This window comes from Nothoprocta perdicaria, unplaced genomic scaffold (genome assembly GCF_003342845.1).
Source record: "Nothoprocta perdicaria isolate Ctin4 unplaced genomic scaffold, notPer1 scaffold_12, whole genome shotgun sequence".
NCBI classification, from domain to species: domain Eukaryota; kingdom Metazoa; phylum Chordata; class Aves; order Tinamiformes; family Tinamidae; genus Nothoprocta; species Nothoprocta perdicaria.
The window spans coordinates 8224569-8251315 of record NW_020454316.1 but is presented as its reverse complement, the minus strand read 5'-3'; the positions used below and the strand labels follow the sequence as shown (position 1 = coordinate 8251315).

Genomic DNA, 26747 nt, shown 5'->3' with positions numbered 1-26747 from the left:
GAGGGGGCTGCCGGTGGCGGCCGCTSCATGGCGGGGGTTGCGGAGCCTCCGTGTGCCGTCTGCGGGGCTCCCAGTGCGGGGAGCCCGCTGCAGCGCAGCCCCTGGGGGGTGTTTCGCTGCCTGTTGAAGTGGTGCTGTGCCCGCTTGGGGGTTGTGTGCGTGCGGGGAGCTGTTGGGGCAGGGCCTTGGTGTTTGCGAGATTTCCCAAAGGGAACGAGGTCCGCGTGGGTGAGCTAGCAGGAATTATCATGATCTGCCTGCAGCTTGGGCTGGAAGGAAAGTGTGAGTTGTCTTAAGCAATTAWTCACTCGTAGCTGTTTTTTTTTCCCCTTCCTCTCAAAACAAATACATACTGTTTCSAAAGTAAATATCTGGCAAGAAAGGATAAATGGAAAAAAAAATCCTCAGAAGTAATGGAGAAATGAGTTGATCTCATCCTTTAATGCAGCASTAATGAGTGCAAGTGTATGGCCCAGGCCCATGTGTGTGTACCGCAAAGCCCATCCCTGCACCATGCTGGAGTGCTCTTCTCTGCTTCCTTCCACACTTCCCTGGGATTTGTGAGTGACTTAGGTGTTATTTCCAAATTAGAAACTGCTTTGTGCAGAAAAGTTCAGAATCTCAAATGATATTTTTTTCTAGTTACACAGGAATGTTTTTGTAATATGGCCCCAGTTTTGCTTTTATGTATTGCTCTGCGGTTGAAAAGATACACGTTGGTTGGTAAAATCATGGGTTTGTAATCTGGAGTCCTGCCTCTCCATCTCTCCGCAGGTTTGTATTTTTGGCCGTTTCTCTTATATTTTTCTTTTGCACTCTTCTCATATTTAATTATCTGCTCTGTCTCTTGAGTGCACTTYGGTTGTTTTTTTTTGTTTGTTTGATGGTTTGTGTAGTATTTCTGAGAGAAGGAGATGTTAAAGAGCTAACTGGAGGTGCAGATCCAAGATGGACAATGAAAACTTCATTACCCTCAGCCATCACCCTTCGAACAGTGACTGTTGAGGCTGCAGGAAAGTCATTAAAAAAAAAAAACACACAGAAAAGCATGATTACTGTCTTGTTTGGAACAGCATCCTACTTAAAATCTCTATATCCTAAATCATTTTCTGATGTATCGTTTCAGCTATAACTTTCCTATTGTCATACTCAGAACATTCACTGAGGTGTAAGCTGTTATGAAACAGGCTGTTGTCTTTTCAGCATTTTTTCTAGTTTACTATGCTATTAATAGTGCTATTAAAGAAGAAAAGCTCCTCCAGCTTAAGCTGCTGGATWGCTTTATTAAGGTTTACATGCTTTGCAGAACAACCCAGAGAAGAAGGAAAAAAAATTAAAAAAGAAGTGTGCCTAACAGCAGAGAGCAGTAGGATACACGTGGGTACGTTGGGGGCTATTATATATATATATATATATATTATATTTTTTTCAATGGGAGTCATGGTAAGCATGAAAGCCTAAAAGTTTAAAAAAATAACTGACAATATGCTTAGGAGGTGGGTGCAGGTCAAGGTGATGAATGTTWAAAATAAAAATAGTGCACTAAATAGTACTGAAATATTAAAAAATAGGTCAGGGGAATCAAGCTTTTAACGTTTAGATGCTCTCTTGCAGTGCTGTGAACCAAAGGCGTTAAGGCCGCTGTGTGGGCTGAGGTGACGGTGACGCCGGCTCCCGCTGCCTCGGACACCGGGTTTCCTCCTCCTGCGGTAACTGAGCTCGTGGAGGGCTCGGGGGGCCAGGCCCGGGGCCCGCGCTGCGGGGCGGCCGTCGCGGGGCGTCGCGGGGCGCGCGGCCGGGGCGGGAGCCGCGGGGCGGGGCGCGGCGCGGCATCCCCGTGACCGCGGGGCCAATCAGCGCCGCCGCCGCCGCTCCCGAACCCCCTCCCGCTGCCGCCGCCGCTGCCGCCGCCCGGCCCGCCGCGCGCTGGGGCAGCCCCGCCAGCGCCGCCGCCGCCGCGCCCCATGGGGGTCGAGAGCCTCTGCAGCGCCGACGGCAGCGAGCGCTTCTGGGTGAGCCGCGGGCACGGCCCGGCGCGGCGGGCGCCGGCCGCCTCCCGCACGGGGCCGCCATCCCGCTGCGCCCGGTCCCTTGCGCCCCTACGTCGGGGGGTGGCGGCTGGAAGGGGGGTCCCCGGGGCAGCCTCTGCCGCCGCTAACGGCAGCGCCGGGGACCGTAGCGGCTACGCGAGGGCGGCGGCGCGTGCGGAGCCGGCGCGGCGGCCCCGGCGCCTGGGAGCGGCGGCGGCAGCAGCAGCCCCGGGGTGGGGGACCCTTCCCCGGGGAAGGGGTTAAACCAGGGCGCGAGCAGGGTCCGGCTGTGAGAGGCGCTGGGGATGATGCGGCGCGAGAAGGGAAACGGCCTGTGCGTTTTCCTAACGGCTCCGGGAGCTTCTCGGATGTTTATCAGTTATTTGCCAAATAGCGTTGAGCTAATGAGCTAGCCTGCTGGTTCAGAGGAGGGGAGGAAAACCCAGCTGCTATTGTATCTGCTAAGGTATTGCTCAGCAAATATTTCAAAAATCATTAGGAACTTAAGATACTTTTCTTTTTTTTAATGCTAATTTAGCACTTACAAGTTAGTCTTTAATTCATGGCATAGTGAAATCTGTGTGTTCTTTCCTGGGGGGAGAAAAAAAAAAAAAGAGGAAAAGCAGTGACCTGGCTTCATGTGGGAACCTTGTTCCCGTGTGTTATCATGTGCCTATAAGTAAATGTTCCTGTTCTGAGCCCGGATCTTGTAGGAACAGATCCATATGAGGAGTTATTCCTTCCATCTGCTGCTTTATTTTCTTTTTCTCTTGTGACTTAATAAATCATAATTGTACAAAAGAAAACCTGTTGTACTCTTCCAGTAACAGTTATGTGCTCTGTTAGCCACATGTACATTGCTTGTGTTTGCGTCCGTTTCCAGATGGCTTTCAAGATTGGCTAGATCRTGAGCCATCGTGATTTTTTTCCCTTGATGGTCCTAGAATGAGTAAGACTGTTTGCTGATCTTTTGGCAGGACTTGCTTAAGAATTACGCTCATGGAAAGACTTACTTGAGCGAATAGTAGTTTTGTGGCAAAGAATAAGCTGCTGGTGTTATGACTCATGGAGATGTAACATCAGGAAAAAGCAAAAGCTAAATAGACTTGTGGCATTTGAAGCTACTCTGCTCAGTATTTCTAGCTATGTTGGTAGGTTCTCTTATTTAAAAAAACCCAACAACTTAGACTTATTGTATATAATATAACCATTCCTGATATACACAGGAGTAACCACATATCACAAATATTTCCACAGTTGCATTGGTTTCCAGCAATATAAACAATTTCATGATGTGCTATCCTTCTCCAAACCATGTGAACTCTGCGTTTCCTTCCAGCAGAAGATCCTGTGGTGGAGGTTGTTTGATATCTGGATTCCTCTAAACCTGCAAGAGAACAGTTCTCAATTCCAGCTGCTGCAAGGAGTGTTTAGAAAAATCCTTCCTTTGCTGAGTTTGTCCTACTTGTTCATGTGTCCTCTTCTTGTATGTCTGCTTTTATTGCACTGTTCTCTGTGGCAGTAGGGTCAGCAGTGCTAGATCTACTGGTCCGTGTCACCTGTGTGTGGCTGCTCTCCTTCCTGTTTGTGGGCTGGTCTCAGCTGCTTTCAGAGCCGGTAGGAGCTGGGAGGCCTGGGGCAATGTGTAAATGCATCCTCTTTGAGAACTGCCCTCAGATTTGCTTGGGGCTTGGGCCTTGCTAGGGAAGGGCTGCAGGGTTTCCTGGTGCTGACAAAACCCAGTTAGCCATTTAGCTTCAAGGGGAGGCCTGTTTTCAGTTTAAAATTGTGGAGAGAAATTTTGTAGGTTGAAAAGACACCCTTAAGAAGGCATTGATCTTCTTAAACTTTGTTGGCTAGGGTTTTTATTCTCTGCAACCCCTGGGTATGTTATTGTTGAAAGTTCTTGTTTAAAGAGACTGGTTTTATTTAGCACTTGCTCTGAAAGTTCCAACAGACCAGGCCAATTTGGTATTTTCTTCTTTTGCTCCCCTCCCTTCTCTCCCTCCTTTTTTTAACCAGCATCTTTGCATAATCGGTCTCAAACTGTGCAGTATCCTCTACATAACACGAAAGTGCAGCTGTTTAAGATAATGTTGCTGTTAACTAAGAGCTTTTAATGATGGTAAAAGCTTTAAAAAGTTAAGTGGGGAGCTGGTTAGCATTTTGCAGTACTTGCATTGCCGTTCAGTGACTTTTAGAAGTTTGTCTGAACTGGAAAATCTGACCTGAAAGTGTGGAGATAGCTTTGTCTGGAGTACTGCTAGCGTGTGCATGTGGTTAACCTCGCTTCTGTACCAACAGGAAAAAAAAAATGGATAAGAGACTCTTTCATTTTCACATTTCAGAATAATAGTCAAGGTAGATCTAGAACATGCTATATGCTTTGACTTTCTGACCTAACTGTATGGATACATGCACTCTTATATAACCAGTGGTCTTAGTGCTGTTAGATGTTGATATAGCTAGGCTTTTCTCTCAGGTAAATACCATTTTGGGGTAATCTCAAACTTTCACATTTGAAGTTGCTGAAAGGAAGAGAAGTTTACGAAATTTTGTGACACTTAAAATTGGCAAGACCAACCTACTGTATGACTTTTAGGAAAAATGAGATATGGAAATAATATGACTTTTAGGAAAAATGAGATATGGAAATAAATAGCCACATCAAACTATATATTCGCTCACAGCCAGGTGCTTTTCAGACTGTAGTTGGAATCTTATTTATTATAAAATATTTGTACATCAAATAAAATCTGAAACTGTGAGGCTCTTGTTTGTACTTAATGGAATGTGAAAGAAATAGCTTATTTAAGTATAGGCTCTTTTTCACAGGCAAATGCTTTGTGTTCTTTTAAAAAAATAATTTAGATAGAAGTAATTTTAATTCTTTACTTTTGTAGTTACTTGTTGGAAACTTAAGACACTTTTTCATATTTTGAGTTAGTGTGGTGGTTACACATTGAAAACAACTGATTTCATCTCATCCTAAGTGGAAAACATGCTTCATCTTCTCTCTTTTACTTTGAGCTTGAATCCTATAATGAATCAAGCTGTGTTTGTCAGTGTAAGCCCAGGCCTGTTTCTTTCCTGTTCATGAAGAAAGCTTTATGGAGCTTTTTTTTTTTTTTGCTGTCAGTAAAAAAAAAATGAATCCAAAGACAATTTTGGATTTAAAACTTAGTTTCTTCATATGGAATCAAACTTTAGGAGATAAACTGAGAAGAAAACATGAGGCAGAGCCTTGTACATAAAATCTGGGGAAGAACTCGGCTGTGATATGACTCTGCTTCTCTTGCCGCTGCGTAGATCTGTCTGATGTTCTCAGATATTCTTTGTCCCTCTTAATAAATGGATTTTTTTTTTGATGTTTAATCAAATACTTTGTTAGTGCTTGGGCTGGTGTTGTTGTAGTGAGGGGACATCGCCCAACATTTCTCAACTAGTTGTATGCGGGTTGGTGCCTTTTGAAATATTAACTTGGATTGATAGGATTTTATTAAGTAAAGAAATATTTTATGTTCTTTAATTATAATGATTAGCTGATTCTTGCAAAATGGTTTGGTGTGAGCTGTGCAGGTATTATGCTTATGAGGACACTGTGAGGGAAGGGAAACTGGTATTTTCCTGAAATAGTTCTGAAGGAAAAATAGACCCTAATGTAAAATTACTCTTTAATGTAAACAGTAATTTAATGTTGTGGACTAAGTGGCTCATACTCTCATGTATTAAGTAAGCAACAAATCTAAACATGTTTTGGAACCTTGCAGTTTTTGTGCATATAGTGCATACACCTAAGTATAAAATGACTAACTGAGCAGGTTATTAAAAATAATTTTATTTGCTTTATCAGATACTACTTTTATAAATAGCAATAACTCTGATTAATAAGTGCACTAGGAGTGTGCCATAGGAGGTTATAAATTTTGCATTATCAAATGCAAAATTATTGAATTTAGAACTGCTGTGTGAATGCCATTATGAGAGACAGAAAGATGAGAGGGGGACTTGATTCACGAACGAGCCTGTTACCTAAGTGGGTTCTTGTTTTTGATCTACGTGTTTATTCCCTCCTTTCAGAGACTTAGAAGTCAATGGGAGGTCAACTGTGTGTCTGCAGCAGACAACACACATTTTACAGAAGGGCAAAGAAGTTAAAGACTTCTTAAGAAGAATAGCTATAATAAAGCTGTATAGCAGATGCATATGAGTTTCTAAACTCCTTCCTAAAGAGATCAGTATATATTTTATTAAAAAAAAAAAGTTCTATAGAAATATTATTTCATTTAATGAGAGGCAGTAAGTTTCCACTAAAATTTTGCTTAATTTAGCTAGTAATGCAGTATTTCTCTCTCTCTCTCTCTCTCTCTCTCTCTCTCTCTCTCTTTCTCTTTTTTTTTGTACCTTATGTAGACTTCATGTATCCTTATGTAGACTTTAAGGAATTATTGTCTAGTTTTCATTGTAGGTTCATAGACTTTTCCAATGGAGTTGAGAGCTAGTGAGGTAGCTTCTTCTGCTGAGAGTGTTTGGTGCATGATAAAAGCTCTTATTTCCTTCAGCTTTAATGGTACTGTGTTTGTGAATATGTTTGTGATGAGCTGGGAATTAAGGGTTTTAGGGAGCATACAGACCCAGACCATAAACTACTTATTTAGTTATCTGGGAAGGTCACGTGCAGACAGGATAGGAGCAGAAGGTTAAACTGCAAAGCCTTTATACAAGACAGTGCCTTCAATGTAATTACAAGCTGATTGCTGTATTTCTATGATTTGGTGGTTGTGATGGTGGGGGGTGCCTGCCAAAAGCTGGAGGTAGCAGGATTAGTGTGGGATTGAAGCAGGCTGCTCCGCAGCAGGCTTTCAGTTAAACCTGTATAGCCACTTTTTCTTAGTGGTCATCCAAACAAGGCTTTGAATTTGCATAGAAATTAAACCTACTTATCCCTATTTGTTTAGAAGTAGATCAGGTAAGGGAAAGTGTGAGAAAGTGAAGCCTGATACTCTTTTGGTGAGAGATTTCTTAACAGAGGACTTGTAGTTTTAGAGCTATCAGTTCTGTGCAACCTTCAAATATTCACATGGAAAATTAAAATGAACAAATGGAAGAAAAAAAAAAAGGACAAAAGCCTGAATAACTTGTATTGTACCATGTAATTACGATTCAGTTTACACTGAAACCCTGTGCTATATTCAGACTATGTGAAGGTTAACTTGGGTTGCACTGAAGTCATTCTGGGTCATATATCTAAAAAGCCTGCTGCAGGATACTGACCTTTTACTTACTTTTAATAGCGTTAGAATTCCTTGCACTACTTGCTGTCACTGCCTTCGTTTCTCATAGCTTTGAATACTGACTGCTTCAGTTTGAACTGTTACCTTTAGTGTCTGTCTGGGTCTTTTCTGCAGATATGTTCAAGCTTGCAACTGTGATTTGAAACTTGATGTAATAACTGTTGCATTATTAAGCAAAAATACTGTTTTCAGTGGAAAAAAGAAAAAGGAGATTAAAGCAGGTGTGTGTTTCCCCCTTCTCCCCCCAGCCATGTTCCTTTAAATAATTATTTCAGGTAAAAATATGGAAGGATAATGGCTATCCTTTTGATTCTAAAAATACAGATGTTATATGATACTCTGTCACATAGCCAAATGTTGTCTCATGGTACTTGTAAACATGACCTAAAACAAAAAAAAAAAAGCTGTAGTTCAGAGGCTTTTAGTCTCTTGGATTACAAAAATCGGTGCTTGTAAATTCTGTAACTGTAGGTGCTCCTTTCTCAGGTAGTTTGTTGGCATCAGCGTCTCTTCTTGGGCTAAAGAGCAGTAAAGACAAGACTTTTTCTTGCCTCAGTTTTGCCTCAGTTTTGCTCTTTTAGCTGATGCAATCCTGTCTGTAATGGGGAGAATGGAGAGCAATTTTTTTTTTTTAATTAACATTCAGAAGATTGGTGTTTGGGACTTTGATGAACTGCAGAGACCTGATTAAAATTTAGTTCTAGGAATTGGAAGGTAGATGTTTTTATTCTTGGCGTGTTGTCAATGAAGATAATTTGTTTTGGGTAAGTCATTACTGTTGAACCTTGTCTCTTTGTCTTGTGAAAATGACTTAAAGCAGAAAACTTTCTGTTCTTTCTCTTATTATCTTAACCTGTGACAACATTGAGAGACTGCAGGAATTAAGCATAAGCTTCAGAATTGCCTGGAAACAARGAAGGAAGGGGAGCCTTGCTCTTTCTCCAAATGAAGTCAAGACTTGAACATAAACATGACTTTGGGAGGCCTTTTGGTTTTTGAGCTAGGAGGATTGCCTGTGAAAGATTTAAATTTTTTTTGACTTAAGACTTTTCTTCGAATGCTGTAATTGCAATGTTATATTGTTCTAGCTTTTAATAAACACTGTTATCCTTGCATCCCTGACTGCTGTTTTGTTCCACTTGTAACTTTATATTTTTTCCTTTTTAAGTGTACTGTTGTTATTGCAGACAGAACTCAAAATAGTTTTCTCTCTGAAGTCACAAATGGAACAAAACAGCAGTCAGGGAATGGATGAGATAGAGAGAAACAATCAAACACTAGGTTTAGTTCTCCTGTAGTAAAAACAATCAAAAAAAACCCCAAAAATGAAAAAAGGTTTTCTGTGGGTGGAGACGTAATTTCTGTGAGAGTTTGAGATCTGAATCTAATGCCTACCTGCCAATTCCGTAATTAAGCTTGTTGCTTCTCATCTTTGGTGGCAATAGAAGAMCAAGAAGACAAGAACTTAACAACTTAATTAGGCTGCTACTTGCTTGAAGAAATGTCTGAAAACTTGTAGTGATTACACGACAGACTCTCAGATGTGACCGTGTTGCTTCTTGTAATTGAGTCTAAATAATATGCCCGGCAGGCCAAATGATATATTGGTACAGATCTGATGTGGCACTGCTTATTCTAGGCTCTGGTCTGAATATGCTGTGCTAGAGAAGGTTGAAGTTCAATATTTGCTTCATGAGCTGAGTTCAGAGCCTGAATGATAGAATAAGGATGCTCTGTTTATAGCACTTTAAGAACGCTATTTTATTTTTTGCTTCAAAACTTTTAGGTTTATTAAAACTTTTATTTCTGGCAATCCAGATAAGTTTGAAGAGCTCTGTAAAGTTGATTACTATTACAGAACCTAAAATTTGGTTCACTTAAGTTTATTCTTTTCCCTTATTTTTAGTGCAGTTAACAGTATCACCGTATATAGTATATTTTTACCATTAGCTTTGCTAGCGAGTGGCTGTGTCAGGTGAGATCTGCAGTGTCTTTAAACTAGCCTAAAGGGAATTACTCTTCACCTTCCTGTTGTCCATTGATGCATGTTTTTTGTTGTTGTTACTGCAGATTCTGATAGATGAAGAAAATCTTTTATCTGGGGAGAGACAGGTAGTAAATCCGCTGTCCCAGATAGGGGACAGCTTAAGACTGATGCCACAGTGAGGGGCTCAGGGAGAATGACTGGCTCAGGACTGTGTAAGTGCTGCTTGGGGGACTTCTTGGGGTGGTAGTTAGAGCTTTCAGTTGTGAGACTTTCTGTTTCAGTGAGAAAGTGGTGATACTGCAGTGAAAGTTGCCAACAGGTGTAACAATGCCAGCGCTAGAAATAACTACTTTCTTACCTTCTGCTAAATGTAAGAAATGTATTGCCTTAAATGAAAAAATAATCTTATCTTCCAAACAGCAGAATTTAAGAAAACAATTGAGAAAACAAGATTGAGAAACCATATTCTGATATTGCAAAAGAGGTGTGTTTTTTTTTTCTCCTGTGGGAAATAAATATCACGTATATGCTAATGTCGGTGGCAARCTCTATTTGGAATATGTGTTGACCTGAACTTTAAAATTCCAGAATGACTTTGTAACTGCTTTATAACTGCAGGTGTGTGCAAGGCATTTTTGTCTGAGCTGGTTTATATGGGCGGATTCAGCAGCATAACTGGCAGCAAGTGTTGCTACCCCTCCACTGCACAACAGGCATGAAGCCAAGTGATTTTGGTCTCTCCACTTCGGCTACTGAGAAGTTTAAAATGTGATATGGATCAAACAGGATTATTGATAAGAGATCAGGCAGCTGGTGGCTGCTCACTTAACAGCTGTTGCTGCTTGCTGGGGTGGAGGCTCCCAGCAGCCAAGTCCCATCCAGTATCAATTACTGTTATTYTTGAAATTAGGTAGCTGAAAGGACATAGCTTTCCTGTACTCCTCCTTTCCTTCACAGAGACAGAATAAGTGATCTTTTATGTTATTACTTTTTGTCTTACAGAGTTACTGCCAAAGTTTTCTAAAACTATTCCTGAAATTTTAGACAGGAGTGATTATAATTCTCTATTTTCAAAGAGCTTATACACTGTTAAGTGGTTTATCATGTGACTGAGAACATCAAGCTTTTCTTTTGCTAGTTCTGGAGGTAGAGAATTTTACCTTAAATATCATAGTAGGCCATTTTCTGCCATGGGGAGAGCTGTTCCATTGGGCACAAACCCTTTCATTTGTCTACTTGGAAACTACCCAGCCTTGTTTAAAATCTTGGCGTGGTATTTTTTGTTACTGCAGGGTTGGAATTGAAACTGAAAGCTGTCTGAAAAAATAAGAAATTGGTCAGAGTKTAAAAATACCCATTTGTCATTCTAGGAAACTTTAAAGTTGCCCAGGGATCAAAATGAAAAAAGAAAAAACCCAACAGCTACTTAACATCTCAGAAATGGCATTTCTAGGCCATAGGTTTTAGAACAGAGTAAAGTGAACCCAGTAGCAGATATCTTCYGTTCCTGTATCTGCTGAGAAGGAACAAGGATGACTCAGTGATTCTGCTCCTAATTTATTCATGTGGATTCTAGCAGTCCTGGTTTAAACTGCAGGCTGCCTCCAGGGTATATTGCCTAAATACCATAGCCCAAACTTCTAAAATCTCTCCCTCTCCTTCCCCTTTAAAAAAAAAACCTTCTTGTGCATCCAATCCACAAACAACCAGAGTTTCCCAGGCAGAATGCAATATAAGATTCTTTCTAGCAAACCTGGGTCCTTGCTGCTCAAATTAGAGSGGTAAGTAATACAAATCCCTTCTTATGGACTGCTGCGTGGTGGGAGGCTACTTGTGGTGTAGACATTCGGTGAACGGTTGGATCTCTGTCACTTTATGTGCCCTTGACACATGGAAGTGTTGGGGTGTTTCTAGTGGAGTAGAAAGTTTAGCTTTGCTAAAACTTGAGATGCAAATGTGGGAGGGCTTATTGTTTTCACAAAACGTGCTTAAAATGCTTTTTCTAATACTAGAGTCAAAACAAAGCTCAATAATTTTGCTGATTAATGTCTGCTAATAGCAAAGAGCTACTTCAGTGACTGTTTCTCCATTGACTTTAGGAAAAAAAATTGACTGAAAAAAATGAAACTGTGAAAGTGGGATTGCATAAAGCCAGGGAGTAGCATAGTTTACAATGTTAGGACTGGCCTAGACTTGTGTGGCTGAACCTTGTAATTTGAGTGTGAATCATGTTGACTGCTGACGGGGGTGGCGCGTCACGGCTGGGCCGAGCCTCGTGGAGCGGCCGAGCTTGGGGAAGGCCTTCCCGTGGTGATGGGTCCCCAGGCAGGAACCTCCCGCACTGGSTGCATGGCAGGGGCTGCTGTTTTGGGTGGGCTCGGGAGCCGCTTGCGCAGCGGCTCCGTTGCAGAGCCCTGCCCGTGGTGCCCTGGGCACCGCAGAGCGGTACCTCAGCCCTTTCTCTGTGCAGAGGAGAATCCTCTACTTAAGATAAGCAGAAAGCTCCTGTTGATGACAGCAGCCTCTGGATCAAATCCCGGAAAAACGCACAAGAAAATAGACCAATTTTGCTACAGCTACTGTAGTCTAGCAGTTATCTTACCCCAAACTTTCCCCCTATTGTCCTGATTTTAACTCTGAAATACCATTGCTTCGTCCCCTACTGTATATTGGCAATATCTTGATGTGAGACAAACATGTGGGTCAGCTGAACTGAAGATAGCATGCAAGTTAAGCATATCCTGCTGACAGTATGCACCGCAGTCGTATGTACAGCCCTGCTCCCTTTGGGTTGTCACACAGCTGTGGCTTCTGCACTCACCACCAGTCATTCTGCAGCAAACCTTTAAAAACAACAGCAGAAGTGAGGTGGTAACTTTCTTAAACAGCACATAAATATCTAAAATATTATTTATTAAATGATACCAACACTCTCCTTTTTTATTTTTTTAATCTATCAAAACCTTCTATCTGTTTACATATTCATATTAACTCTCTGAATTGCAAGCTGTTCTGCAGGGTCACGAGACATTTTTCCTGCTGGCTGCGCTGCTGCGGAGCAGCTGGGGCTCGATAACCCAAGTGCCGTGTGGAGGCTGAATGTAAGGGTGACTCAGCTGAATATCGCGGCACACCACGAGCTCGCTGCCTTCCCCGCAGACCTGACGTGACCCCGGCGTAGATCCTCTCTGCACGTAATCAGGGAGTTTTATGCCCCAGCCGTGTGGGTTTATTAATTTGCTTCAGCATTTTGTAAATCCCTAGAAAAATTTAGGGGGGGGGGGCTGTTACTAATTTAATTGAATTGGTTGTATTAAGCTGAGAGAGAGATTCTTTTGTATTAAGCTGAGAGAGAGATTCTTTTGTTGTGTATTTTTTTTTTAAAGCTCGCAAATTAAAATGAAAGAATTTTAGAGCACTATAGAGCTTCTATAATTCTAGAATTATAGAAGAAATATAGTATATGGGCGCAGCCTGCATGTCATCTGTTCTTTCTGAGAAAGAAATCCCAAAAGGTAAAAATGAGGGGAAATGGGGAAAGGAAAGTGTTTYTAGACTTTCAAGAGAAGAAAGGAAAGCATTTTTACACTTTCAAAAGAAGTGTTTTTTTTTTTTTTTAAAGGTTAGACATGATTACCTTTATTGAGAGGGAAAAAAAATATGGCCAAGTTCAAGAGATCTAACTGATCAATGATAAAATAACAGCTGGTTGGYGTTGAGTTTAAATATTTGCAAGGTGTATATGTTCCTTTTTTATTGCACTTTCTTAAATTACCCTTTCCTCTCTTTATAATCACATTTGAACCTGTTTAATCAGTGGGAGTGGAAGACTCCAGACCTTCCTGGATGCGAGCCCGTGCTCTAGGTGTCCCTGCTTGAGCAGAGGGGTTGGACTGGATGATCTYTAGAKGTCCCTTCCAACCTCAATCACTCTGTGATTCTGTGATGAGCAAGGACAGATGCCTGGGGACCTCAGAAGCAGGGCAGTGCTTTCGGCTCCGGTGTTGTGGCCGGGGGAGCAGTTTGTCTCCTTGTGCCCGTGTGAAGCACGGGGAAGGGCGCTTGATCTTGTGACCAGCTCATGCATGTGCGGCTGCTGCATGCGACTGCTGTCACGTTCCAGTAGTGGTACCAGTGGTGTGTGCGACTGACCCTGCGAGGCAGGTGTTTTGCAGCTGCAGGTGACACTAATTAGCAACCTCTTGGGCAAGTGACTTTTTATCCGGCCTGTGTGGCTCTCAACTGAGGTGCCTGTGAGCTGCACTGCAGCAGTGGCCGTGCTGGAGCAGTGGCTGCCACAGCCCCTTCGCAGCAGCAGTTTCTTTGTGTTGCATCAGTCTGGGGAGGCAGAAGTCTCCAGTGCTCCAGGGAAATGCTCATCTCCTTGAGATGAGACAGTAACTTACTATCGCATTGTCCTGTTCTTTATCATGGGAGTTGACAACTGGGTAAAGCTTGCTAAATCAATGTTCTTTTTACTGAGTAATMTGTCATAAATAGCCCTTGTACCAGTAGTGGCAATGGTGATCACGTTTTGATTGCTATAAACATCAATTTTGTTATAAAATGTATTCTGTCTTTTCTTGTTTTCAAGAATTATGTTGAGAGAAATAGGGAAGCAGTGAATTATAGTAACTTAGATGATCTTCCTGTGGAGTAGGAACCAGGCAGCAAGGGTGAGCCCCTTCTGCTTAGCTTTGCATACTGTTCTGGGAAGTTTGCAGCAAGTTTCAGCTGGGATTGGTATGGAAAATTTTGGTGCTCTGAAGTTACTTCACATACAGTGCAGTAATAGTCTTATGCAGTTTGTTTTTACTTTTTGTCAGGTAACTCCCACACTTTTAGTTTGGGGATGGAGTGTATCTGGGCATTCTTTGTACATACACAAGTGGTTTTAGTAGGAGATACTTAGCTTTGTTCCCTTACTACTTTGCTGTGATAATGTGAAAATTCTTGGCTAGAACTGTTGAAGATCCTAGTGCTCTGTTTGAGTGAGTTKTCTTTTATGGTAGCTGCCGTATGTATAACCGATGCTACTCTCTTCTTGTGGAGGTTTAAAACTTGCGCTATTCAAAGTGCAATAAAAATATATGTSTATATATAGTAATGAAAACCATTTTAATGGAAGTCTGTATGCAGTAAGGTTCAGAGTAAGACAGATAGTGCTATTTTTTTTTCAAATACGTATGTACTTTTTCTGTGCATGTGGCTTTTTCCCCTCTCCCTCCCTTTWACTCAGTCCATTTTGTCTCTCCAGGACTGGAATCTGACATGGCACACAGAAAATCCAGACTTTACCCCATGCTTTCAGAACACAGTCCTAGTTTGGATTCCTTGCATTTACCTGTGGGTCTGCTTCCCAGTCTACTTCCTATACCTTCGGTATCATGACCGGGGATACATCCAAATGTCACACCTCAACAAAGCCAAAACGGTCTGTATTTTCTTAAAATCATAACCCTTYAAATGTATTTCTGTTACCCTTATATGAACAGACTTTCTGAACTGTACTCGGCGTGTCAGAAAGCAGGGTTGGAGAGGACCACTTTGAGTCAGCTAAATCTTGGGGCCTTTGTGTCAGCAACAAAAAGACTTCATTATTCTGTCAACTTTCAACAGACTTTTAGAGCTAATGTGAATGTTCTATTCCATTCTGTTGTGAAATTCATACTCGGTGTGTTCTTGATATTAGTTTTTCCACAGAATAAGTGGAAAGTTTTAATAAGGAATACAGTAGTTAGCTTGGAGTATTGAAGTTTGTCTTTTTTAATCTCATGTTCAGGAATGAAATTCAGCAGTTATTTGCTTGCCCATAATACACTGGGTTAGACAGTARTAAGAACAAGTATGCTTTTATTTTTCTTCCTCTGACAGGGATTTACTAGGTRAAATTAAACTACTGCTCTTCCCAAGAAGTTGTTGCTAAATACCATTGCCCCCMAAAGGTGATCTGATTATGACTCCTCTTACACTGGCGTGTTACATTTAGTGTTTGTGTGTTTACTATGCTGTTTAATCGACCTTTTTAGACTGCATGAATTGATGTACAAAATCTACTTCTCTATTTCAGGCTTTGGGCTTAGTACTGTGGATAGTCTGCTGGGCAGACCTTTTCTACTCTTTCTGGGAAAGAAGTCAAAATATTTTTCGAGCTCCATTTTTTCTCATTAGCCCTACAGTCTTGGGTATAACAATGGTAAGTTTTGTTATACTTTTGGTGATGTAAGACCTTGAAACAGTCTTATTACTCACGGAGTTGTAATTCTTTAAGCTGCAGTCTTTATTCACACACATACTTTGCAATTGAGTTGGGAAATATTGATTCTTGATGTTGCTCTTCTTTAATATATAAAAGAAAACAGCTCTGCTCAGTATGTTGCATGTCAGCATGTAAGTAGATGGTAGTTATCTTGCTTTATTTTGGCATTTAAAAACTTGCTTCTAACATTGGGTGGAGGAGTCAAGACAGGAAGCCTGATTAAGCCGAGATATTACAACTCAGACTTACCAAATGTTGGAACACTGTTGAAGTCTTCTTATATGTCACATTACAAACTTGTATTGCATGTGGCGGATTTTCAGTGCATGTTTTCTTCCAAGTTATTTGATGGGGGAAAGTGAAATGCAGCACAAGTCCCCAGCTAACATTTTCTGCTTAAATSTTAGACGTAGTCTGCCTCTACTTTAATATTGCTTTAACCCCTATTGCACAGAAAGACTTGCAGTTCATTTGTTGGCAGTTGCTTTAGATTTATTGCAGACTTGGAATACTGATGCAAGTGTGAAGCTTTTATGAGACAGATTAAAAATGCATGTTGCAGTGGCCAAATGAGATTATAAATTACTCCAGCTTCATACAGAGCTCTGAAAATGCTCAAAATACAGTGTTAGAATGATGTTTGGTCAGTATTGGTTGAGGTTTTGTGTTTTGAAAGAAGCAGTCACGAAGTACTTAGCACTTAATCYTTTACTGTTTCAAGGATTTGCAATTTAAACTTTCTTTTGAGTTGTACTTGAACTAAATGAGATGCACTGAAAATATCCGTATGTTAGAATGCCTGGGAGATACTAGGCCTGAAAAGTAAAATAATAACACTTTAACATAGTACTTTGTATATGTGACTTGTAGAATTGAAACCTTGTGAATATATTTTTGTTATCTATCCACAGTTGCTTGCTGCRTTTCTAATACAATATGAAAGAATAAAAGGAGTCCAGTCCTCAGGTGTAATGATGATTTTCTGGTTCATCTCATTGTCATGTGCCACAATAATTTTTAGATCCAAAATAATACATGCCTTAAATACGGTAAGTGATTTTTAGCCTCATGCAATTGGAAGTAATCCCAATTACCACAATAACAGAATAGTTGCTTGCTAATCATGCTGTCAGTGTGTGAGATGCTAAGTCAGTTAATGATCCGTTTGGTGTACTTTCGTTTCTATAAAAGCAAAGTTAAACTTACTGGCTCTTGTSTTTCAAGTTTTAAAATGCTAATGAAATTTCTAATGATTTTACTGTAGCAATAGTTGCTAAGACGAGTTTGCTAGATATACCAGAAAGGGGATATTTCTGCTAGAACCCTATAAAAGTTCATAGTGCTTGATATGAAGCTGTTCTGGGAGATGATGTCATCTTCCTGTTGATTATGCAGTGGATTTCCTGAAACGCTGGCTTTAATTTCAGTTTGGTCACATGTATCTGCTGAGACAAAATGAAAGGGTGCAAGTGAAAACTTTTTAAGCAGTCAATTTTATATTAAAACTACCTCAAATATCAGTAAACCTTTACCTTCCTTTGCAGGATGCTGAAGTGGATGCTTTTCGTTATGCGACCTTCTGCAGCTACTTTGTCTTGGTACTTGTACAGCTCATACTGTGCTGCTTTCCAGAACAGCCACCTTTGTTTTCTGAAACAGTAAATGATCCTGTAAGTGCTCAGTCTATACAGAATCTCACGTACCCTGCCTGAAATGTTCTATATAATAAGATACAAGGTCATCTTCTCACAGGTACCAAATAATTCAAATCTTACTGACCTGAGTCTGCAATGTTGTGTTCCTTCTGCTCTTTTTCTGGTGAAGCAGATGAAGCTTGTAACGTGCAAAACTGTGGGCTATATTTGAGAGAGAGAAAGTACTTTTTCAGTCATTCTTGAGTAGTATTCCAGGTAATTTCATACATTCATATTCAGTAGTACTTCTGGCAATTAGTGGGGTAGACAGATTTGAAAGACCATCTGTTATCCCCCGTCTTTCATCTGGTACCATCCAGGAGTCAGTAAACTCATAATGATGTTTGCTCCTTCTGTGCGTGGGGAGGCAGAGTCTACATCTGGACAACTTGTGTTTGGTTTAACTGCACTTGACTTTCCATATATATCTCTTGTGCTAAGCAACGATTTAACTAGTTAAACTGAAAGAGCCCTATCAGCCACAGAGATAGCAGTTACAGAATGTTCTGGATATAAAAATCAGCTCTTTAACAAGCAATGATTGTTTTATGCAGGCTCTTAGTTATACTTGCCTGCTGTGCAGCCTGGATTTAAAGTGACCCAAGTGGCGCAGGGTATTTATTTTGCTTTTTCATCCATGGTTGTATTTTCTGAGTCACAGTGGAGTGGCTTCCATCACTGCCTGGAGTGCGGTGGATGTGCCAAGCTTAGAAACCTCAACTCTCCTGTCAAAGCAGGATCGCCCGTTTTTAGAAAAGGATATTAGCTGACTCTGGATGAAGGAAGTCTGAAACACGMGAGGGGGCCTAGATGTGTTTCCAGTCCTTACAAAGGGCCCTAACCAGTTACGCTTCCTGACTCCATAGTCACCTTCCCCTTCAGAGCCCATCGTGCCAGTGATGCTCTGCGTTACCACCACAAACTGTGTGTGTGTGTGTGTGTGTGTGCGCGCGCCTGGAGAGAGAAGAGTGCACTGCTGACTCTAGGGGTTCTTTTCATGTTTGGGTTCTTTTCATCTCATTCAGAGTTGAAATGTATTTGAATGGACACTGCGGATTTATGGAAACCTTTTCTGCTTTGATCACAGTTAAAGTAATTACAAGATGCTTTGAGTAGGCGTTAGTTTGTTTTTTTGTTCTGTTCCTGTGAAGCTGGGCAAAGAGAAATTATAAGCCATTTTTTGTGGGTGGCATGTTTGTTTAACTCTTTTAATAAAAAATATACACTGCAAATAATTACACTCATGATAGAAATCTGCTTTATTTCCTTCTGAGAAGCATTTTCAAAACAAAAAMTTAAGTTTTTAAAGTAAACATGTGGTATCAGTGAAACTTCTCAGATGTAGATAGGTGCCGTTTATACAAATGACTTAATGTATATTATCTCTTGTTTTTAATTTGCTTGTGACATGTAAGTCCAGATATATTATAGCCTCAATTCTTTAATTGAACATTCTTTATTCTATCTGGCACAAATTAATAGTTAGGATTAATAGTTCTTCAATACAATTTATGATGAGGTAGGTGTTTAAAACAATTGATTTCAATCAATCTTACACAAACAGCATATTGTTTTTAAACAAGTGAAGTCCAATTGTTGTTAGTAAAAGAACTGGTTGACTATTTAATCTAGATTTTCCATCAAAAAAAGTAAATAGGAAAGAATGCATTTTTTATTAAAAATAATTCTATAAAATTTAGTATATCTAGAAATTTTCCTCGTTTAGAAAATATTCTCTGTATTTGCTGAGCAGAAACTTCTCCAGTAGGAACGCTGAAGTGGCTACCAGATAAAAATAAGCTTTTTATTTATTTGTAGCTTTTCAAGTTACTTGAAAAACTTTGTTTGCTAAGACAGTATGTTTCAGTTTCTTCCAAGTACTTGTAGCAGAAGAGTTGCAAATGTTGAATGTTTAGCCCTTTTGAAAAASATCTCATGAACACTCTCCTCTTTGATTACAATATTGTGGATTTTCTTTTTAAAGTCTGGACTGAGGAGGCAAAATGCAGAAATCTGTTTTATGTAGCTTTATTGCATAACACTTCTAAATAAAGCTTAATGAAAAAGCTGAGTTATATTTGCATGCACTGAAAAATGCAGTTCTGGAAAAAAAAAGAATTAAAAAGGCTCAGGCCATTTTCTTCACTTCAGGAATCTAATTATGTTTAGTAACTTTTGTAGCTGGAGATACCTATATTGCTCCTATTATAGTTTGTGATAAAGACAGTGGCTTATATGCCAAAGAAGTGGTTGGGTTTTTTGCATTCCTTAAATGCTAATCAGAGTAGTGAAAGGAGAGAGAAATCTCTACTGGAATTTTGCAAGTAATTCACCTTTAGTCCCTTTTAAATTCTTCYGGTGTTTTTCTTTTAATGTTTTAATCCATTCAGATCACTCTTCAAATTTTTTTTAAATGACTTAAATTTTAATATCTTGAAAATAGYGTAGAGGAACTATTAGGAAAAGGGGGGATAGTGGAATTTCATTTGATTGCAGAGTAGATCCAAGCATAAATCTGTCTTTAATTCTTGTATGTGTGGTTTTGTGTTTTGTTTATTTTGTACATACGTGTCTTTGATTTTATTTACTTTGTTGATACCTGACTGTATTGGGGTAAAGGCAATATGCTAATTTACTTATGGTTCGAAAAAGCTGGTCAGCTTGGGCTATCCTTCCCTGAAACTGCRTTTCACTAGGGTTTTCACCACTAGTTCTCTAGAGCAATAGTGACTAATTTAGTAATGTGGAAAAAATGTAAACAAAAGAAATGTCAAAAGCATCTCTTTCTCTTCCTTAGAATCCATGTCCTGAGTCCAGTGCTTCTTTCCTCTCTAGAATCACGTTCTGGTGGATCACTGGGTAAGAACAAGATGCTACATAGAGATACAGTTAAAATGAGATAACCTTTTAGAATTCTACGTTGTGACTTAAATTACAGTAAACATTACAAAATTTTAAAAATTACAGTTTATTTGGTGAATAGACTAATTAAAAAACCGTATATTTCCTTTCTAACTTTGAGTTTTGCTAGAAGTGTATATTTAATATGCCTGCTAAAAGACTGTAATCAAATGATTATTTTGGTGGAGAAAATGAAGAAATAGAAGAAGTAGAAATTAAGGAATTTAAAACTGATAACTCTTCAGAATGCTCTCTTTTTTTTTTCATTAACTTATCTTTTGTTATGCCCTATGACTAGATTAAAATGCAGGTGTTGTGAATTAAAATGTACAAGCAAATGTACAAAAGTAGCATTAGTCATACTGTTGCGGTTGGTACTTGGCCAGAGTTCCAATAGAAAGGTAGATGAAAGGAGTTGCTTTGTAAAATTAAAGGCTAATAAAGATTCTGCAGCGTGGTAAGCATGGGAGTATTAACTGCCGAGCTCACTTTCAAATCTGATCACTTCTTTCTTTCTCATATTCTCACCAAAATTTAAATTTAGTGATTCATAATCCTCGGTGGCTAATTCTCCCAGTAAAGGGCAGGATGTGCTTACCTAAGCTTTTCAACACCCAGACATGTGTTTGTGTTTTGCTCCAGGTATTAGTTCTTGCATATTTTTCTTTGTGAAGAGCTGGCTCTGTTCTAGGGGTGGATGTAAGGACCACTGTCTTATAGCATGTAAATACCTGGTTTTCTTAAATACACAATTCTCTTTATAGGCTGATGATACAGGGTTATCGGACGCCTTTGGAAGCCAAGAATTTGTGGTCGTTAAATAAAGAGGATATGTCTCAGGAGGTAGTGCCAGGTTTGGCTAAGAACTGGGCAAAAGAGTGTGCAAAGACAAAGAGGTGAGTTGAGTTRTCCTATCACTGATCAATTTAAAGTTCTAGTTAACAGAACTAAAACTAATCAGTAAAGAGTCCTCTTGTTAAAATATTTGAATTTTATGTAAACACAAAATGATAAGAAAAAGGAAACAGCTGTGAATGTGTTGTGGAAATACTCAACTTTGGTTTAGACATATTTGTCAAAAGTTTTCAAGCTTGCTTTTGTAGGGGCCAAGCAGTGGCCCTGGATTTCTCAAATGCATTGAGAATRGGAACAAGGGCCTGTGTGTCTTTGTGGGTGAGTTTTTTTTGTTTTGTTTGCCTCTCTTAAAAACAATTTTCTTGTAATCTTTCGTGGTCCAAAGCAGATGATTGTAATTTTTGATGTGTGAGTTGTTCTTCAGGGCTGGATGGGAGTCTTCACATGTTTGAACTTCAGCCACGTTTTGGGAGAGCTTGGGCTCCCTCTGTCGTAAGTGGAGACTCCAGAAGGGCAGTTCAGGATGTAGATGTGGGGAGTTTCTTTCTTTCCTTCGGTTATATTGGGAGCATGGACACCTCAGTGACATAACTAAAATTAGGACTGCGTGCCTGCAGTTTCCATCCTGCTTTCATCATCCTTTATTGCAGCAAACAGAAATACCTTTTCATTGATGGAAGAGACTTTCTTGCTTACACATTCATTTTTTTTTCCACACAACTTGTTCTCAGAGGTTCCAGAGTATTCAGTTTGGCATAAACCAGACCTGTRGAATGGATGCGTTCAGCTCATTAAGGAAAACTTGGCATAAGTCTGACTGGAAACTTTTGAATCTTGTGGTACAATGAACCCATGACATTGATGAAGACCCAGCATACTGAGTGGTAGAACCATAACATCCAAAAACCTCACGCAGCTCAGACTTGAGCACAAATTGAGGACCTGTTTCTCATTTCCCTATACAGAACTGTATTCATAGCAGGCATTCTTCAGGAATATTGCCTGCATGTACAAAAACAACCTGTTTTTGAAGGACCGCTTCTGGTAGTTATGGTTTTATGATTAAAAGATGTTGGTTGATGAACGGTAAAATCCCAAGTTAACCCGTTAAGAAGGACAGTAGGATGCCATCCCTGTTGCTAGGACACTGGAGTTGCTAAAATGAGGGATGATGTCAGAGGTGGATCCACTGTGCTGGCAAACATCAGAAATTTTTAACTCWTTTGTAGCTAGAGTTGAAAGAAACATCTCATTTGGATATTATGCATTCTTCCAGCTGATTTTCTACATGCATAAAGGCTATGTTATGTATGTATAATGTATTTTATTTCTTMTTTCAGGCGACCATTAAACATGCTGTACTCGCCCAAAAAGCAGCAAAAATCAAATGACTCAAGTGATGATATGACAGAAGAGGCTGAAGCTTTAATTATAAAACCAACTCAGAGGAACTCTGAGGCATCTTTATTCAAGGTGTTATATAGAACTTTTGGACCATATTTCATCGTGAGCTTCCTATTTAAAGCTGCACATGATCTCTTGATGTTTGCAGGCCCAGAAATTCTAAAGTAAGAGTTAAACACTTGATATTTTAGTTACCAAGTGCTTGTGTGGTTGTAAAATCAATACTATGTTTGAAATAATCTACAGTTATAACCTTGAATRTTTTTGCCTTGCATTTATCAACATAGCTTGCTCCTCTTTTCACAGATTGCTAATCAAGTTTGTAAATAACAAAGATGCTCCAAATTGGCAAGGCTACTTCTACACAGGACTTCTATTTGTTTGTGCCTGTCTTCAGACACTGATTCTACACCAGTATTTTCATATTTGCTTTGTGACTGGAATGAGGCTCAAAACAGCAATTGTTGGTGTAATCTATCGAAAGGTAGGTGTTTCTTTAAATATAAGATCTGTGTGACTGTGATTGCACTGATTAAAATTCAATAGTTAAAAGCAGTTAGGAGACACTGCTAGGCTGATTGCCAACTCTTAGTAGTTGAGATGGAGTAAGAAACCTTGCAGGTAAAGCAACTTTCGAATTTACTGCTGGAAGTTCTTTTTCTATCCACCCACAAATAAGAAACCTCTTCATTTTGACAAGGAGTGAAACTGTTTCCGTTTGTGTGAAAATATATTTACAGCTTCATTAGTGACTTTAACAGGCAGCACCACTTCATCCTCGAATAGGATGGTACATTTTTAGAAAGCTGTGATTTTTTTCCTTAGACCTTTTTAAAAAAAAAAAAAAAAAAAAGGCAAAACAAAACAGTCCCAAAATGAACAACCTTGAACAGACTTTCCTCTCTATTAATTTAACACCAAACACTTCTTTCAAGCTACACAGTTTGTATTTTGTGAAAATGTACAGGGCAACTGGAATTTGACGCGTGAAAACCATTGCTTGTCATTTTAAATATGAATCATTGTAAAGCAATTTCAATTYAGTTGACAAAGTATAAATAATACAAACCAGTAAGGTTTGTTTGTTTCTTAATGCTGTGTTACTGTTGATCCACACCTAGGCACTAGTTATCACAAATTCTGCCAGAAGGACTTCTACTGTGGGTGAGATTGTGAATCTAATGTCTGTGGATGCTCAGAGATTCATGGACTTGGTTACCTACATAAATATGATTTGGTCTGCACCTCTGCAGGTGATATTGGCACTGTACTTACTGTGGCAGGTGAGTATCGTGTGTTGTTTCCTGTTTTTAATTGTGGCTTCCTGGGGTCATAATTTCAGAAAACACTTGTTTAGCCTGTGAACTGGAGGGTTTAGAGCACTGAGCAGTGACTATGCTGTTTGTTCAGAAGCCGTTTAGAGCTACTTCTGTCATTGCCATCAGGAAGGAAGGTAGGAGGTTCTCGGATTGCAAGTCCGAGTTCTCTWTATACTACATATGCTGCTTCTGCAAAGAAGTGAACTTGTATTTTGATATGCCTTTTGTTCTTTCCACCCTCTCCTAGAKTTAGTTCAGGCAGTTCTTCCTGTTTCTTGTCCTTAAACCACTTTCTTGCTTGTGCTGGTGCAATTCTTTGTGTTTGAGTGTTTATGTGACTACAAGCTTACAAGCAAGTTTTTTTTTCTCTGCAGAATTTAGGTCCATCTGTGCTGGCAGGTGTGGCTGTCATGGTCCTCCTGGTTCCAGTAAATGCTGTGATGGCAATGAAGACAAAAAACTATCAGGTAAGAAACTCTATATTCTCAATGCATGGTTTTTGAGGAAGAATGACTAGAGACATTACATATGCATATGCAAAATAGCTGGAACTAGCACATTTTTCAGCAGGTCTATACCTAATGATACAAAAATTTTGCAGCGGTAACATGACTGTAGCACTAGCTACCTTCAATACCTGATCATGAAATGGAAATAGTTTAGTATTTAACTCGCTGCTTAAGAACTTGAGTGCAAAGCTGGGCCATCATCTGCCTAATGAGCCTTAAAATGAGCAGAGTGTTTATGTATCCACTATGGGGCTTACAGTGTTGGCAGGTTGCTGTTCTTGATGGGGGAAAGAAGGAAGGATCTTCAGYCACTGTTTTTTCTTCGTCCTGGATGGATTTTAGTTAGAGGGAGTTCAGTTGGTTGCTGAGGGAGCACCTTATATAAACCCTGTACCAGGGCAGTCTGCTAGCSTGGTCTGGTGCTGGCACTGAACATCCTTTTACCTTTGCACCATGTTAACATGCCCGTGTTAAGATGTCTTCTAAAATTCCCTTCCTCATGTTAGACTGTATTCTTTCTGCTGTGTACAAAGCTTTACCTTAGGCTAACATCAGAAAGGCATGGGTAGTGCTGAGTGTTAAAGCAAAAAAAGAAGTTAGGTCTAAGGTAGACATAAATCAAGTATTGCAAACTTGATCACAGTGACTTTTATTTATTGATTTAAACTGTGCCTTGTACCTACGAGGAGTCTGAATCCAAGGGCTTTCTGGTGCAGGGACGCTAGTCCCAAGTTATTTTGACACTGGTTCAAATTGTAAATTGTACAAAGCATTCTTTTAATTGGCTTAAAATGTCTTGTTAATTCTGTGCATTTGTTTGTTCAGATAGCACCTCTGCTTTCCTGCTCTGGGAAGCTGGTAAGCTTTTGAGAATAATGAGCTTAATTTTGCTATGGCAAAATACAAAGCTAAGAACTTTGTGGTTCTGCCAAGTGTTGTGGTCTGCTAATTATTTATTGCAATGTTTCTTTTAGGTAGCTCAAATGAAGAGCAAAGACAATAGAATTAAGCTGATGAATGAAATTCTCAATGGGATTAAAGTGTTGAAACTTTATGCCTGGGAATTAGCCTTCAGAGAGAAGGTATTAAAGATTAGACAGGAAGAGCTGAAAGTCCTAAAAAAATCTGCTTACCTTGCTGCAACRGCCACCTTTACATGGGTCTGTGCTCCCTTTCTGGTAAGTGAAACAAATTTGGGAGTGTGTTTTCCTGTTYGAGATAATGCTGCCCAAAGCAGTGCCTAACAACTCAATTTGCTTTTGTTTTTTAATTAGTGGAAAGGTCTGTCTGTTCTCCACAGCAACAGGAAATTGAGCATTTGTATTTTGAGCAAATGTAAAACAAATGCTCTTCTACCAGAGCACTTCTGTCTTCTCTGCATCTTAGTAACACCCAAATTGATGTATTGTGGAAGCTAATGACCAAATTAAGGGGAAAAAAAAACCCTAAAACCCAGAGCTACTTTTGCTGGTGTAATTTAGTGTCCTCGGGTTAAATGTATTATCAGAATATTAGGAGTGTACTAATGCATGCAATGCCCTCTACCTGATATCTGTGGCTGACAAAAGAGTAGAACTTGCCCTGCTCTATCTGCATCTTTGTGAAAGAAACAGGCTCTTAAAGAGTCTTTGAGCAAATGGAACATTGCGCAGCCGTCATTCTTCAGGTATCTGCTTCCCTGCATCTGTTTATGAACAATATGGAGAGGTAAAGCTTGTTATGTATCCTGGGATTATTTAAAATTCCTATTTAAAACAAAAATTCTTAATATGTGAAACATCTCTGCTGTGTTTGTAGCTAGCTTACATTTAAACCAATAAAGGGGAGAGAGGGGTGAGATCACATCAAAATTGCTTTTGACCCTGTTAGAACAAGGGGCAATTGTTCTTGTCTGCAGAGGCAAATAAACCATGACTACATTAGGATAAAATATGTACTGTTCCAGTTGGAGGTGTTTAAGTGTACTTTCCAGACTCAGATTCCTTCCTTCCAAATGCTGTTAATGTTTACATTTCATTTCGGGCATGATGAAAGGCAGAAGATCAGTGCCCTGCATAGGAAACTTCAGCCGCATTCTTAAGTGAGTGTTTTTCTAAAAGGAGTCTGAGATGATTTTAACATAAATACATTATTAAATGAAGTTTCTAAATAAAACTCTGCAAGTGGACTCCTCGATACTGTTCTGCAGAGACCGAGGAGACGAATGCTTGTAGTGAGTAGCTCGGTTTCAGCGTGCGGTGGTTCTGCACCTTGCAGACTTGCTGCTGGAGTAGAGCTGATGTAGCCCAAAGGGCACAGCTGTGCTTCAACAGCCTCTTCTCAGAATTTCCCCACCCTCAATTTGTATTCTTTAGTACACATTCTTCTGAGATTCTGATTAAAGAATTACTGCAGGTACCTCCCTGAAAGTGTGTTTTTCATATGCAAAATTCCTTATTTCCTCTCCTCCTTTTCCTGTTTGTTTCCATGGCCAGGACTCTTTAAAACGTTGTTTA

General features: G+C 39.8%; 1 protein-coding gene across 3 annotated transcripts in view; it reads left to right on the top strand.

Annotated features, from left to right (window-relative positions):
- Nucleotides 1-1961: 1961 nt before the first annotated feature.
- Nucleotides 1962-26747, top strand: part of LOC112959878 (multidrug resistance-associated protein 1) — a 54835-nt gene continuing 30049 nt past the window's right edge. For all 3 annotated transcript variants that reach the window (XM_026054012.1, XM_026054011.1, XM_026054013.1), the window contains exons 1-12: nt 1962-2012; nt 14569-14745; nt 15382-15507; nt 16482-16619; nt 17115-17240; nt 20062-20123; nt 20930-21061; nt 22361-22588; nt 22731-22908; nt 23546-23707; nt 24118-24210; nt 25227-25430. In XM_026054012.1, the coding sequence (XP_025909797.1) occupies nt 1965-2012; nt 14569-14745; nt 15382-15507; nt 16482-16619; nt 17115-17240; nt 20062-20123; nt 20930-21061; nt 22361-22588; nt 22731-22908; nt 23546-23707; nt 24118-24210; nt 25227-25430 (1674 nt within the window). In that variant the 5' untranslated portion in view covers nt 1962-1964. The remainder of the gene's footprint in view (nt 2013-14568; nt 14746-15381; nt 15508-16481; nt 16620-17114; nt 17241-20061; nt 20124-20929; nt 21062-22360; nt 22589-22730; nt 22909-23545; nt 23708-24117; nt 24211-25226; nt 25431-26747) is intronic.